Here is a 16,031-nt window from a genome sequence, read left to right as displayed (position 1 = left end):
GGCTCAGTGGTTAGCACTGCTGCCACAGGGCACCCGGGACCAGGGTTCGATTCTGCCCTCGGATGACTGTCTGTGTGGAGTTTGCACACCCACTCCCCGTGTCTGCGTGGATTTCCTCCGGGTGCTCGAGTTTCCTTGTTCATTTAACTGGCATGAAAGTGGAGTCGTAGGTAGACAGGGTTATGGTGGTGGTGTTTGCTGCACTTGCTTTCATTGGGCAGTGCATTCAGTACAAGAGTTGGGAGGCCATGTTGTGGCTGTAGAGGACACTGGTGAGGCCACTTTTGGAATAGTGTGTGCAATTCTGGTCTCCCTGCTATAGGAGGATGTTGTGAAACTTGAAAGGGTTCAGAAAAGATTTACAAGGATGTTGGAGGGTTTCAGCTACAGGGAGACTTAGAATAGGCCAGGGCTATTTTCCCTGGAGTGCTGGGGGCCTCGGGGTGATCATGAGGAGCATAGATAGGTTGAATAGCCAAGTTCTTTTCCCCAGGGTAGGGGAACATCGGTCTAAGGAGAGAGGGGAAAAGATTTAAAAGGGACCTGAGAGTGGTGCGTGTATGGAATGAGTTGCCAGAGGAAGTGGGTGGGGGCTGGTACAGTTACAGCATTTAAAAGGCATCTGGATGGGGACATGGATAGGAAGGGTTTAGGTGGTTTTGGGCCAAATGCTGGCAAATGGGACGAGATTGATGGAGGATATCTGGTTGGCACAGATGGGTTGGGCTGGAGGGTCTGTTTCCGTGCTATAAATCTCTTTGACTCTATAAGCCTCAGCGCCATCATCATAATAAACAGCAGCCCCTCACAGGTTACGATGACTCTCTTCCACTCTCAGGGCGAGTGTATGGGTAGCTACCACAGGTTCTGTTACACTTGGGGCAGAAGGTAATCATGGGAAGGAATGGGTTGGATGTTGGTGTGGCAGCGTGTTCCTTTCACTGTTTTCTCCTGACACAAGCCTCGAGGTGTTCAACGCCTTCCCAGGCACTCCCCCTCCACTTTGGGCAGTCTTGGGCTAGTGATTCCTGGGCGTCTGTAGGAATGACGCACTTGGCCAGTGAGGCCCTGTGGGTATCACTGTAGCGCTTCCTCTGTCCACCAGGGGCTCACCTGCTGTTTCAAAGCTGGGAGCAGAGCACCCGTTTGGGGAGTCTCGCGTCGGTCACACAGATGATATGCCTGGCCCATCGCAGCCAATCAAGGGTGGTCAGTGCCTCGATGTTGGCCTGGTCAGGGACGCTGGTGTTAGTGCGCCTTTCTTCCCAATGGATTCACAGGATCTTCTGTAGGCAGCGTCAGTGCTCCATGCCTTGAGGTATCTGCTATAGTCAACCTACTCCAAGGCCTCCCTGTGGGCCCTGATGATCGGAGGTCCGCTCCCATAACGCCAGGCCAGGTTTGCGGAGGACCTTTGTCTTGCTGATGGCCAGGGTGTGGCCCATGTTCTCTCTGTAAAGGTGTTGACGATGGTCATACCTGCTCTTAGAGATGGCACACACCACTTCCGTCCTTGCACCGAAGCCATTTGACTTGTGTGTATGCTTCCCCTACATACAACTGGGATGCATCTGTGCCAGAGTTTCCTTTCTTATCATTCGTTGCCTGTGTGTGCACATTTGAGGTTACTAGCTGCTGTACACCTCCCATATTCTAGCAGGTGTTCGTTGACTTCAGCACTGTCCAGGGTCTGCCATCGCTTTTAAGCACCTACAGAGATGCAGCAGCTGGTCACAGTAGGGAGCACTGAACAGTCAAGGCGGGTAGACAGATCGCTGTACAGCACAGCGTCCAATTTCACACTTACAGCAGATTGTGGGGCAGACACACCGTGCGAGCTTAAAACAAACAAGCTGTGTACAAATATCAGAGAGGAGCAGTCGCTAATGGGAACACTTCGAGGGTACAACCACAGTTGAACAAGGGTTCGTTTCTAATTCCCGTCAAGGGGGTTGGCTGCAATCGGTCAGGCACTCGGTTCTCCCAGAAACCAGGGATCTGTGTCCTTACACTGCAGCAATTGGATGATGTTCAGCCCTGCAAATCAACTGGGGATTACAGGTGGGTCAGTCAGGATGCTATGGGTTCCGAAGAGGCTGGAAAAGCCAGGACTTTTAACGCTGGTGTGTACGAGGCTGAGAGGTGACCCTATAAGGGTTTATAAAATCATGAGGGACATGGATAGGGTGAATAGCAAAAGGTCTTTTCCCCCAGGGTGGGGGAGTCCAAAGGTAGAGGGGAAATATTTAAAAGGGACCTAAAGGGCAACTTTGTCATGTGGAGCAGAGTTTGTATGTGGAATGAACTGCCAGAGCAAGTGATCGGTACAGGTACAGGCACAACATTTGGATAGATACATGAAAAGGAAATATTTAGAAGGATATGGGCTAAGTGCAGGCAAATGGGACAGGTTTAGTTTGGGAAACTTGGTCGGCATGGACAAGTTGGACCAAAGAGTCTGTTTCTGTGCTGTATGACTAATCGCAAACAATAAGAATCCTGATCTGCTACCAAGCAACTTAAACTCAACCCTGATAAAAACCCACCCCCTCCCCACCACATTCACACTCAAGACAGACAAAAGACAAATGGCTCAAATTAGTTACTATGCATAGGAAAACAATATATTGGGGATGGAAGGGTGCGAAGACAGGCCTACAGAGGTGGGGGCTGGAACCAGGAGGTGGGGAAAAAGGACAGAGCAAGAGGGGAGAAAAGGAAAAAGAAAAGGACAGAGAAAGAGAGACATTTCTGTCACACGTGCACCTTGTTACAGCTTCATAACAAACCACAGCTTAACCAGAGGGCAGTCACCGAGTCGAATTTTTTTTTAAACCCAAACACACCTTGGTGTCGCTCAGTCCCCAGCTCTCACCCTGACAGCTTCAAAAAGCCGTGCCAGGCAATGCGGGGGAAAAATGCACAGCAATTGACAGGTCCCAAGTTGCAGGCCTGCCCTGATTATGTCAGCTCTGTAGCAGTCCAACTTCTATATCCGTTTATCATCCCAAGATGCTGCGTACACTACAGCCCCTTACATGCCTCCACCCTCAAAGGAATGAAACACCGTTTTTAAAAGTGTGTGTCATCAGCAGGTGAGTGTAACACCGGCTCAACCAACTAGGGTAGTGCGCTAGAAATAAGCCCAACTCCTCCTGGACTACCACGCAGAATTAAAACAATTCATAGAAACACAGAAGATAGGAGCAGGTAGTGGCCATTTGGCCCTTCTAGACTGCTCAGCCACTCATCACGATCATGGCTGATCGCCCAACTCAAGAGCCTAATCCTACATCTAGCCTATCCAGTCCGTTAAAATGTTATAAGGAGAAGCAATGGCCTAGTGGTATTATCGCTAGATTAATAATCCAAATGACATTATTGGGGGCCGGGTTCGAATCACGTCACTGCAGATGTGGAATTTGAATTCAATAAATATCTGGAATTAAGAATCTAGTAATGACTGTGAATCCATTGTCGATTTTTGGAAAAACCCATCTGGTTCACTAATGTCCTTCAGGAAGGAAACTGTCATCCTTACCTGGTATGGCCTACATGTGACTCCAGACCCACAGCAATGTGAATCACTCTCAACTGGGCATTTAGGGACAGGCAATAAATACTGCCTGACCTGGGAATCCCTTTGACCGTGAATAAATAAAAAAAGTCTGTATGAGATCCCTCCTCATTCATCTGAAATCCAGTGAAAACAATCCTAAACAAGTCAATCCCTCCTGATACACCAGTCTCACCAGCCCCATTCACAACAGGTTTCTTTCAGTACCAATGAAAAGAAGTATTTATTGCAAGACCCTTAACATTACCAAGACCAGCAAAAGGAATGGATTTCTAATTTATGCAATTTTTAAAGTCTGCACCCTCTTCCTAACACACACAAACAAAAACAACCAAAAGTTACGAGCATAAGAGAGAAACATCAGTCAGAGAAACCTGTTTATGCATTACCAGACTAAAGTGACAAAACTCTCAATTCACAAGCCACAGTTAATTTATTCACGCGTGGGGTGTGGGCATCTCTACCTTGGCCACCACTTATTGCCCCAGAAGGGCAGTTGAGAGCCAACCACATAGCTGTGGGTCTGGAGTCACATGTAGGCCTAGAGCGGGTGAGGGTGGCAGTGTCCTTCTCTAAAGGATGTTAATTCCTGATGCCACTTCATAGAAAGGGGCGTCAGTGGTGGTTGCGTATTTACTCCAAGCCCCTCAAAAGCCAGTTTTGGAGGGAAATGGGACGTGGACATTCAACCTGCTGGGGCGGCGGGGGCGAAGAAAGAGCATTTAAAGCACAAAGGTGGGAGGGAAGAGACTGGTGCAGATAAAGAGGGCAAAACCATCAACTTCTCACCAATGCCTTCCGCTGTCCCACTCAGAAACACACTCACTCCTTCCCCTTCTCTGGGCCAGACAGGGGCAGGTAAGTTATACCCTCTCCAATCACCCCCTTCCTGACATTTATTCCCCTCCCCCAGATCCCTCAACCCCATCACACATCCACACACTTACCACCCCTTCTTTTGCTAAGGGAGCATGAGGTGGAATTACAGTTTCTCTCATGCACGCCTGAACCATTTACCCACAGCCCAGAATCACACTGTCTCTCTTATTACCCTCCCCTTTCCCAGCCTTCAAACATACACACACTCTAACATTCTCTGCCCCATACACACCCCCTGCACATACCCTTTAACCCCCTCCATCTGCCCCTGCACACACCCTTTAACACCCCCCCCACCCCCCAGCTAGCACGAACACACCCTTTATCCCCATCTGCATTATTTTCCCCCTCGGGTTCCACCACCACCCCTCCCCAACAGGTATCTATAATTCCCTCCCTCCCTCACAGCACCAGGGACTCGGGTTCAATTCCAACCTCAGGTGACTGTCTGTGCGGAGTTTGCACGTTCTCCCCGAGTCTGCGTGGGTTTCCTCCCACAGTCCAAAGATGTGCAGGCTAGGTGGATTGGCCATGCTAAATTGCCCATAGTGTTCAGGGGGTGTGTGGGTTATAGGGGGATGGGTCTGGTTGTGATACTTCAAGGGGTGGTGTGGACTTGTTGGGACGAAGAACCTGCTTCCACACTGTGGGGAATCTAATCTAATCCTCAAGTGATGGAGCTGGTGGTTGATGAATCATAGATTCCTTCTAATTTACACCCCCACACACAAAGATCCTTGACCCTCCCCTCCCCATTACTTATCCCCTTGGAATCCACCCCAGAAACACACCCTTTCATAACCCTCCACCTCCCATCCTCAGGTGATGGAGGTGGGCATAGTGGTGGTATGAATTCTACATTCCTGCTAATTACCCCCCAACACACAGACCCTTTACATTGTGTTTCCTGGAGTGGGGGGGGGGTGGATTTCAAGGGGGTAAATAATGGGGAAGGCACTCATTTATAACCCCCTCCCTTCCATCTTCAGATGATGGCACACAGGGGTGTGACAATCATACATTCCCTCTAATTACCCCCTACACACTGACCCTATACCCTCCCTTCCCCGTTATTTACCCTTTGAAATCTGCCCCCCTCCCCCAAAAAGACCCATTTATAAGCCATCTCCTTCCATCCTCAGGTGACGAAGCTGGGGCGGGGGGGGAATGAATCATACGTTTTCTCTAATTAACCCCACAGACACAGATACGCAGCCCATTTGGCCTCCCCCCGATTTAACCCCTTGGAATCACACCCCACCCCAACAGAAAGACACACATTTATAAACCCCTCCCTCCCATCCTCAGGTGAGGAAGTTGGGGGGAGTGTGGATCATACATTCTATTTAATTACCCCCTTTCCCATTATTTACCCCCTTGGAATCACACCCCACCCCAACAGAAAGACACACATTTATAAACCCCTCCCTCCCATCCTCAGGTGAGGAAGTTGGGGGGAGTGTGGATCATACATTCTATTTAATTACCCCCCCTTTCCCATTATTTACCCCCTTGGAATCACACCCCACCCCAACAGAAACACACCCATTTATAAACCCCTCCCTCCCATCCTCAGGTGAGGAAGTTGGGGGGAGTGTGGATCATACATTTTCTCTAATTACCCCCCACCGACACACACAGACAGACAGACCCCCCCTTTACCCCCCTCCCCCCCACTATTTACCCCCAACCTCGGCGTGGGGGCGGGGTAAAGAGTAAATCACACCCTCCCCCCGACTTTCACCTTCCCCACACACCCACCCCGCCGCCGGCGGCTGTTCGCTTTTACAAAAACCAAAAAATAATAATAAATGATGATTTTTTTTTACCTCAAACGCCTCGGCCTTGGGCCCGAGCGACGCGCCCCGCCCCTCACACCAGCACCGATTGGCCGCCCCCCTCCGCCGGAAGCGCCCGCGGGCGGACCCCATTGGTCCGCCCGTCCGTCCGTCACGCCCGCCATCTTGCTCCAACCGGCGCCTCCTAACGTATTCGGTTTTCAAAAAAAAAATACCCGCCCTCTCCGCAAGGCAAAAAACACGGAATTCGCTCCCTTATCTTAGAGAAGCAAGATATATAAAACTTGACCGTATTAAAAACGTGTTTTGTTTTATTCTTCTTGATCGGGGACGGCCAACCGAACCTGCTGTTTCGTCCGAACCCCCGCCCCTCTCCATTGGTTCAAGCAGGAAGCGTGTTCAGCTGCTCCGTCACCTATTGGACGCGTCAGACGTCCGTCAGGCCGCCTCCCAGCCATCATGTGCGGTTGTGGTTATACTATCAGGCTGTCAACGAGGCCTGAGGCTTACAGCCTCCGGGTGTCGGTGTCTGTGTCTGTGTCTGTGTCTGTGTCTGTGTCTGTGTCTGTGTCTGTGTCTGTGTCTGTGTCTGTGTCTCCCTTCCGAACACCCCGGCTCTCTGCATGGATTCAGGGTTTTGCTCGATCGCCTTTATATATCACGCGCCAAGCGTGGTGGGCGTGTCCTGATTGTTGATTGGATGACCAGGAAAGGGGGCTGGACTACCGCTTTTAGCTCCTGTGGTCCTATTGGTTACTCGGGCCGTCAATACGAACCACCTGCCCTTGCACCACCTTCCCATTGGTCTCCCCTGTCGTCACTCAATGCGGAGTGTCTGGTGTCAAGTAGAAAATCTGAAATTGCTGACAAGACTCAGGAGCTCGTCATCATCGGTGAAGAGAAAGTAGAGTGACCCTCTTTTCACAAACTTTTCTCCGTAAATGCTGATTTTGTTTCTGATTTCCATGGTTCGCATTTGTTCATGTTTTTCCCATTGTGGGCGTGTTTATTGGTATCCTTTCATCCTATTGGCTGTGGTGGATGACTATCACAACGAAACGCCTACTGTTGGGTGGGCTGAGTCCTTCCCAACATCCACAAACCTGCCTGCCCTGGTCGACCCATCCTCTCAGCCTGCTCCTGCCCAACTGAACTCATCTCCACCTATCTGGACTTCTCCCCTTTGGTCCAGGAACTCCCTACGTACATCCGTGACACCACCCAAGCCCTCCACCTCCTCCAGGACTTCCAATTCCCTGGCCCCCAACACCTCATTCTCACCATGGACGTCCAGTCCCTACACACCTGCATTCCGCATGCAGATGGCCTCAAGGCCCTCCGCTTCTTCCTGTCCCGCAGGCCCGACCAGTCCCCCTCTACTGACACCCTCATCCGCCTAGGCAAACTCGTCTTCACCCTCAACAACTTCTCTTTCGATTCCTCCCACCCCCTACAGACAAAGGGGGTGGCCATGGGCACCCGCATGGGCCCCAGCTATGCCTGCCTCTTTGTAGGTTACGTGGAACAGTCCCTCTTCCGCACCTACACAGGCCCCAAACCCCACCTCTTCCTCCGTTACATTGATGACTGTATCGGCGCCGCCTCTTGCTCCCCAGAGGAGCTCGAACAGTTCATCCACTTCACCAACACCTTCCACCTCAACCTCAAGTTCACCTGGGCCATCTCCAACACATCCCTCACCTTCCTGCACCTCTCAGTCTCCATCTCAGGCAACCAGCTTGTAACTGATGTCCATTTCAAGCCCACCAACTCCCACACCTACCTAGAAGACACCTCCTCCCACCCACCCTCCTGCAAAAATTCCATCCCCTATTCCCAATTCCTCCGCCTCCGCCGCATCTGCTCCCACGATAAGACATTCCACTCCCGCACATCCCAGATGTCCAAGTTCTTCAAGAACTGCAACTTTCGCCCCACAGTGGTCGAGAACGCCCTTGACCACGTCTCCCGCATTTCCCGCAACACATCCCTCACACCCCGCCCCCGCCACAACTGCCCCAAGAGGATCCCCCTCATTCTTACATACCACCCCACCAACCTCTGGATACAACGCATCATCCTCCGACACTTCCGACATCTACAATCCAACCCCAACACCCAAGACATTTTTCCATCCCCACCCTTGTCTGCTTTCCGGAGAGACCACTCTCTCCGTGACTCCCTTGTTCGCTCCACACTCCCCTCCAACCCCACCACACCCGGCACCTTCGCCTGCAACCGCAGGAAGTGCTACACTTGCCCCCACACCTCCTCCCTCACCCCTATCCCAGGCCCCAAGATGACCTTCCATATCAAGCAGATGTTCACCTGCACATCTGCCAATGTAGTGTACTGCATCCATTGTACCCGGTGTGGCTTCCTCTACATTGGGGAAACCAAGCGGAGGCTTGGGGACCGCTTTGCAGAACACCTCCGCTCGGTTCACAATAAACAACTGCACCTCCCAGTCGCAAACCATTTCCGCTCCCCCTCCCATTCTTTAGATGACATGTCCATCATGGGCCTCCTGCAGTGCTATAATGATGCCACCCGAAGGTTGCAGGAACAGCAACTCATATTCCGCTTGGGAACCCTGCAGCCCAATGGTATCAATGTGGACTTCACAAGCTTCAAAATCTCCCCTTTCCCCACCGCATCCCTAAACAAACCCAGCTCTTCCCCTCCCCCCACTGCATCCCAAAACAAGCCTCTCTGTCCATTGGTTTCTGGAGTCCCTTTCCCCCAGACCCCCGGACGTGAGTTGACACCTTCAAACATGCGTCGCTTCACCATTGGACGTTCAAGACGTCAATCGGTGCAACACGCGCATTTGGTTGGGCACACCAGCTGTGCCTGGTGCCCATTGGTCTGCCTAGATGTCAGTCATTCAGTTGGGCAACGGCGCCTGTTGGTCCGCCCCATACAACCTTTCGCTTAGCCATTGGTCCACCAACACGTCAATCAGTACAACACGCCCATATGGTAATGTCCATCACTCAGATGCGGGCGTTTGAGATAATATGGTTTGGAGCTGGAGGAACACTGTAGGCTAGGCACCATCAGAGGAGCAGGAATGTTTCGGGCCTTTAGATTTGGGAGAGGAGAAGGGGACTCAAATAAATAGAGAGGGGGAAGGTGATAGAAGGTGGATGGAGGAGCAGATAGGTGGAGGGAAGACGGACAGGTGAAGGAGGAGGTGAGTGTGGGGAGGGAGTTGGTCAGTGGGGAGGGAGGTGGAGGGAAGACAGACAGGTGAAGGAGGAGCTGAGTGTGGGGAGGAGGTGGAGGGAAGAAGTACAGGTGAAGGAGGAGGTGATTGTGGGGAGGGAGTTGGTCAGTGGGGAGGCAGGTGGAGGGAAGACGGACAGGTCAAGGAGGGAGTGTCAGGAGGTAGCTGGTCAGTGGGGAGGGAGGTGGAGGGAAGACGGACAGGTCAAGGAGGTGGGGAGCAAGTCAGGACAGGTGAGTGTGGGTATGGAGTTGGGATGGGAGTTGGTCAGTGGGGAGGGAGGTGGACGGGAAGCTGGACAGGTCAAGGAGGTGGGGAGGGAGTTGGGATGGGAGTTAGTCAGTGGGGAGGGAGGTGGATGGGAAGATGGACAGGTGAAGGAGGTGGGGAGGGAGTCAGGACAGGTGAGGGAAAGGAAGTTAGGATGGGGGTTGGTCAATGGGCAGGGTGGTTGACAGGAAGATGGACAGGTCAAGGAGGTGGGGATGGAGTCAGGACAGGTGTGTGGGGAGGGAGTTGGGATGGGAGTTGGTCAGTGGGGAGGGAGGTGGACAGGAAGATGGACAAGTCAAGGAGGTGGGCATGAGAGGGAGGGTTGGTCTTGGGATGAGGTCGGGGCTGGGGAGATTTTGAAGCTTGTGAAGTCCACATTGAGACCGTTGGGCTGCAGGGTTCCCAAGAGGAATATGAATTGCTGTTCCTGAAACCTTCGGGTGGCATCGTTCTGGCACAGGACGAGACCCAGGATGGACATGTCGTCAAAGGAATGGGAGCGGGGTGTTGAAGTGGTTCGCGACTGGGAGGTGCAGTCGTTTGTCGCGAACCGAGCGTAGGTGTTCCACAGAGCGGTCCCAGAGCCTCCGCTTGGTTTCCCCAATGTAGAGGAGGCCACATCGGGAACAGCGGATACAGTATACCACATTAGTGGATGTGCAGGTGAACATCTGTTTAATGTGGCCTGCGATGGCGGTAAGGCGGGGAGGTGTAAGGGCAGGTGTAGCACTTCCTGCGATTGCAGGGAAAAGTGCCGAGGGTGGTGGGGCTGTGGATAAGGGAGTCACGGAGAGAGCGGTCCCTCCGGAAGGAGGAAAAGGGTGGGGAGGGAAATATATACTTGGTGGTGGGGTCAGATTGCAGGTGGTGGAAGTGGCAGAGGATGATGTGTTGGATCTGGAGGTTGATAGACAAGGGAGGGGTTCTATCTTTGTTGTTATGGTGGGTAGGGGTTGAGAGGTGCAAGAAACGCGAGCGTTTTTGACCACAGTGGAGGGAAAATTGTGACCCTTGAGAAAACGAGGACATCTGTGATGCCTCATCTTGGGATCAGATGCAGCGGAGGTGGAGGAATTGGGAATAGGGGATGGCATTCTTGCAAGGAAGGTGGGTGGGAGGAGATGTATTCTAGGTAGCCATGGGAGTCGCTGGGCTTGAAATAGATATTAGTTTATAGGTGGTTGCCCGAGATGGAAACAGAGAGGTCCAGGAAGGAGAGAGAGGTATCGGAGATGGTCCAGGTGAACTTAAGGTTGGGGTGAAAGGTGTTAGTGAAGTGGATGAACTGTCCAAGGCCGTGGTGCCAATACAGTCATTGATATAGTGGAGGAAGAGGTTGGGGATATAGCCGCGGAGATGGCTTACTTTTCAAAGTTGCCAAATGGTTGGCGTAGCGGGAACATGGCCACCATTTTTTTTCCCCTTGCACAGTGCGCTCCCATTAATGGCCGTGTAACTGATGATGGCGCAGACCACCGGCTTGTTTAGGATGTTTGGTGGGCAGTTACCTATTGGCTTCAGGACACCAGGTGAGCTGGGGCAGGGGAGGGGCAGGTAGTTTGTGGATGCTTCCTCAGCTCTGCCTCTGACACCTGCTCCCTCAGCGCCAACCCTGTGCCGGTGCCCACTCCCTCTGCGCCGACCCTCCGGTGTCTGCTCCCTCGGTGCTGACCATGCGCCGGTGCCCGCTCTCTCGGCGCCGACCCTGTGCCGGTGCCCGCTCCCTCGGCACCGACCCTGTGCCGGTACCCGTTCTCTCGGCACTGACCCTGCGCCGGTGCCCACTCCCTCGGCACCGACCTGCGGTGCCTGCTCCCTCGGTGCCGACGCTGCAGTGCCTGCTCCCTCGGTGCTGACCATGCGCCGGTGCCCGCTCTCTCGGCGCTGACCCTGCGCCGGAGCCTGCTCCCTCAGTGCCGACCCTCTGGTGTCTGCCCCCTCGGTGCTGACCGTGTGCCAGTGCCCGCCCCCTTGGCGCCGACCCTCAGACAGTGCCCACCCCCTCAGCACTGATCCGAACCCCCAACCTTCTGTGAATCTTGAGGCAGGAATGAGCAACTGTAAGATGAGCTGCTTGTTTTTATGTACAGGACATAAGTGAAGCAGTTTGCCGTAAGCAACAATTTTGACACTCTCTTTGGAAAGCTCATCAGCCAGCAATATTGTTTTTTTTAATTTCCAGACTCTGATTAATTGAATTCCAACAGACCCGACGAGATTTGAAATCTCTACAATATGAGCGAAAAATCACAATATCATTGAGAGAATCAGTACGTTGAGCGAAATCTCCTGAAAGGGGAAATCATTGCAAACTCAGAGAAAACTCTCTGCAGAGAACATCCTTCAAAAGTACAAGTTGAACGCACTCGCAGGACAGTAAAAAGGCAGGCAAAATCTTCATCCCAAAAGGTGTATTGTGTCTCGACGAAAGATCGAAACAAAAAAGTAGTTAAATTCCGAGAACTGAGGAGATCACAGCTTTGCTTGTGTTCATGAGTTTGAAGTTTGGCCCGGGGTGAGGGCGCGACCTGCTTGAGGAGCTGAATACAACTCTAAAGGATTTGTGTTAGTGATAATGGGAACTGCAGATGCTGGAGAATCCAAGATAATAAAATGTGAGGCTGGATGGACACAGCAGGCCCAGCAGCATCTCAGGAGCACAAAAGCTGACGTTTCGGGCCTAGACGCTTCATCAGAGAGGGGGATGGGGTGAGGGTTCTGGAATAAATAGGGAGAGAGGGGGAGGCGGACCGAAGATGGAGAGAAAAGAAGATAGGTGGAGAGAGTATAGGTGGGGAGGTAGGGAGGGGATAGGTCAGTCCAGGGAAGACGGACAGGTCAAGGAGGTGGGATGAGGTTAGTAGGTAGGAGATAAGAGACCACTCTCTCCGTGACTCCCTTGTTCACTCCACACTGCCCTCCAACCCCACCACACCCGGCACCTTCCCCTGCAACCGCAGGAAATGCTACACTTGCCCCCACATCTCCTCCCTCACCCCTATCCCAGGCCCCAAGATGACTTTCCACATTAAGCAGAGGTTCACCTGCACATCTGCCAATGTGGTATACTGCATCCACTGTACCCGGTGTGGCTTCCTCTACATTGGGTGAGTTGACCTTTGCAACACTGCAACACTCTCCCTGCACCCTCACCTCCAAGATGGTTGAGAGAGGGTTGGAGAGGAGATTTCGCCCTCAATGCCATCGGCGTGGTGATCTGAGAAACCGTCTCCTCACGGAGACCTAAATCTCGTGGGTTATTTTGGTTTGGTTAGGAAACTTGAGGGGTGCGGGGCGGGAGGTGGAGAGGACGGGCCCAGGACAGCACGGGAAACGCCGAGAAGCCGAACATCCCTCTGCTCCCATTTCCTCTGCCCTCACGGAAGACGGGGCTCCGTCACTTTCTCAAGGGGCAATTAGGGATAGGCCAGCTCCCAGGAAAGAAGGAAAGCCGAAGAGGCGCCTAGCAAATGATCCTTCAAGTCATCTCTAACATCTAGATGAACACAGCAGGCCGGGCAGTATCAGAGGAGCAGGAAAGCCGACGTTTCGGCTGAGACCCTTCTTCACTTTCTGAAGGAGGGTCCAGGCCCGAAACGTCAGCCTTCCTGATCCTCTGATGCTGCTTGGCCTGCTGTGTTGATCCAGCTCCAGACGGTGTTATCTCAGATTCTCCAGCATCTGCAGTTCCTACTGTCTCTAACATCAACTCTTGCTAACTGAAGAAGGGAGATTATTGATTTTCAAGAATAAACCTTCCATTGGAACGCCCACTGCATGGTTGTGGTGTCACACAAAATGGATGCCAGTCCCCCCTCCCCCAAGATGGCAACCCCCAATGGTTTCTTGGCCGCGGCTCAAGGGCGCTCCCCTACAGCCAAATGTCGGAACTGCAGTCACCCCCGGGGTACCGCACCTCGTGGGCGAGGGAGGGTCCATCCGGCTCCTTCCCGAAATTCACCAAGAAGCTCTCGTCGATTTTCAGGCCTCCCTTCTCTGTATCCACATCCACACGCAGCATGGCCGACCCTTCCCTGTAAACACATGGCGCACAGGGTCAAGGCTCACAAGGGAGGGGGGGCTGGGCGTCCAGGGGCAGGACCAACACGGTATGGGTTGGGCGGGGGCAGTGGGTCACAGAGGGCAGTAAGTCTCAGTAAAGGAGGGGGTTCCCCCCAGAGTGTGGGAGTGGGAGGGGACTCAGTCGGAGTGATGGGGAGGGAGTGTGTCTTGGCATGAGGGACAGGGGTTTCCTTGGAGAGAGGGAGGGAACGGTGTGGGTGTTCCTTAGAGTGAGGTATGGGCCGTTGGAGTGAGGGAGGAGGAGGGTATCCCTTGGATGTGGGAGGGGGCAGGGTGAGTGACTCAGAATGAGGGAGGGGAGGAGGCTCCCTCGGGCTGAGGAGGGTGTTCCTCAGAGTGATGTAGCGTCCCTCAGAGTGATGTAGCATCTTGGAGAGTGAGGGGGGGGTAGTATCCCTTAGTGTGTGGGAGAGGGAGCATGGGTTCCTCGGAATGAGGGAGGGGAGGAAACTCCCTTGGGGTGAGGAGGGTGTCCCTCAGGGTAATGTGATTTGGAAAGTGACGGGGGGAGTATCCCTCAGTGTGTGGGAGAAGGAGCATGAGTCTCTCAGAGCGTGGGAGAGGGAATGCCTGTTCCTCGGAATGAGGAGGGTCCCTCGGAGTGAGGGAGGGAGAGGGGGTGTCCCTCGGAGTGTGGGAGAAGGAGCGTGAGTCCCTTGGAATGAGGAGTGGGAGGAGTGAGGTCGGGTTTCCTTGGAGTGTTGAGTGGGAAGGGGAGGGAGTCCCTCAAAACCTAGCAGGTACGTTGGGATCTAAAAATGGAGGCATGGGGTGGGGGGGGTTGGGAGAGACAGCGGCCTCTGATGGACCAAGTGGCCATGGAGTGTCTAGGAACAGGTGTGGGAGGAGGGTGCGTTTACCCGCTATGTTCCCCCCCCGCCCATTTGCCTCCCATTTCCCCTACGATGGACCCACCTGAGGAGGTCAGGATAGAACTGTTTGTCCCACCCACTGTACAGCGACGTGGTCACATAGAGACGCTTCCCATCCAAACTCAACTGGATCATCTGGGGTCCTCCCCAAATCCGTGTGCCCTGTGTGAACATGAGAGAGTATGGGGTGATAGAATGTAGAACCGTACAGCACAGGAACAGGCCCTTCGGCCCACCATGTTTCGACTGACCGTTGTAAACCATCCCATCTACCTGCATGTGGGCCATATCCCCACTGCTCCTAAATGCTCCTGGACATTACCTCTGTTTCAACTGCCTCTCCTGGGAGCTTGTTCCAAGTACCAATGAGCTTGTTTAAAAACCTTGCCTCACTCATCTCAGCAGCGAATCAGAGGCTGGAAATTCAGAGTACCGTAGAAAATAGGAGCAGGCCATTCAGCCCTTCAAGCCTCCTCCTCCAGTCGGTGGCTGAATATCTAACTCAGTCCCCTCTTCCCATTTTCTCTCCCCATACCCTTCGATCCCTTTAGATCCGAACCCAACTGCTTCTTGAGAACGTTCCCATGCTCTGGGCCCATGTTCGCTTTCTGCGGGCGGAGAATCCCTCAGGGCTCCCCGCTCTCTGGTTGAAGACAATTCTGCCTCATCTCAGTCCCCATCCCATTCCTTTAGACTGTGACGCCCCCTGGACTCCCCCAACATCAGGAACACCCTGAGATAACAAGGTGTGGAGTTGGATGGACACAGCAGGCCAAGCAGCATCAGAGGAGCAGGAAGGCTGACGTTTCAGGCCTAGACCCTTCTTCAAAAAGGTTTCTGAAGAAGGGTCCAGACCCGAAACGTCAGCCATCCTGCTCTTCTGATGCTGCTTGGCCTGCTGTGTTCATCCAGCTCCACACCTTGTTATCTTGGATTCTCCAGCATCTGCAGTTCCTACTATCAGGAACATCCTTCCTCCTGTCTTCGAATTTGATAGGTTTCTCTGAGATTCTGCTCCCCCACCTCTCCTCATCCTTGGAAACGCCCGCTGAATATAATCCTAACTACTCCGGGTTCTCCCCTTGCGTCAGTCTGGTCAGCAAGTAACTCCTCTCCTGACTCTTTCCCCCAAAGCCTGTCCCACCATCGACAAGGTGGGATTGCGAGGGAATGCCCCCTCCGACCCCCACTTGCCATTAATGGGGGGCAGCTCCGACAACACTTGAGAAACTGAACTGGGACAAAGCACCCCTCCCCACCACCCTGCCCAGATTGGCTCCGCATCCACAAGCACCCGCTCCCTCCGCCCCCGACACTCA

At 53.2% G+C, this 16,031-nt stretch overlaps 2 protein-coding genes across 8 annotated transcripts in view; both read right to left on the bottom strand.

The window, feature by feature from the left end:
• The window catches only part of rfx5 (regulatory factor X, 5), a 39,316-nt gene extending 32,451 nt beyond the window's left edge, over positions 1 to 6,865 (bottom strand). Inside the window, 1 exon segment of the mRNA XM_059642946.1 lies at positions 6,286 to 6,865. Within this exon segment, the coding sequence (XP_059498929.1) occupies positions 6,286 to 6,387 (102 nt within the window). The 5' untranslated portion in view covers positions 6,388 to 6,865.
• A 5,042-nt stretch (positions 6,866 to 11,907) lies between these two features.
• Positions 11,908 to 16,031, bottom strand: part of selenbp1 (selenium binding protein 1) — a 30,244-nt gene continuing 26,120 nt past the window's right edge. For all 7 annotated transcript variants that reach the window (XM_059643021.1, XM_059643017.1, XM_059643019.1 and 4 more), the window contains 2 exons: positions 14,756 to 14,874; positions 11,908 to 13,791 (listed from right to left, as the gene is read on the bottom strand). In XM_059643021.1, coding sequence (XP_059499004.1) covers positions 13,629 to 13,791; positions 14,756 to 14,874 — 282 coding nt within the window. In that variant the 3' untranslated portion in view covers positions 11,908 to 13,628. The remainder of the gene's footprint in view (positions 13,792 to 14,755; positions 14,875 to 16,031) is intronic.

This window comes from Stegostoma tigrinum, chromosome 47 (assembly GCF_030684315.1).
Source record: "Stegostoma tigrinum isolate sSteTig4 chromosome 47, sSteTig4.hap1, whole genome shotgun sequence".
NCBI lineage: Eukaryota > Metazoa > Chordata > Chondrichthyes > Orectolobiformes > Stegostomatidae > Stegostoma > Stegostoma tigrinum.
The sequence above is the reverse complement of the archived record's forward strand: the minus strand, read 5'-3'. Positions and strand labels throughout refer to the sequence as shown.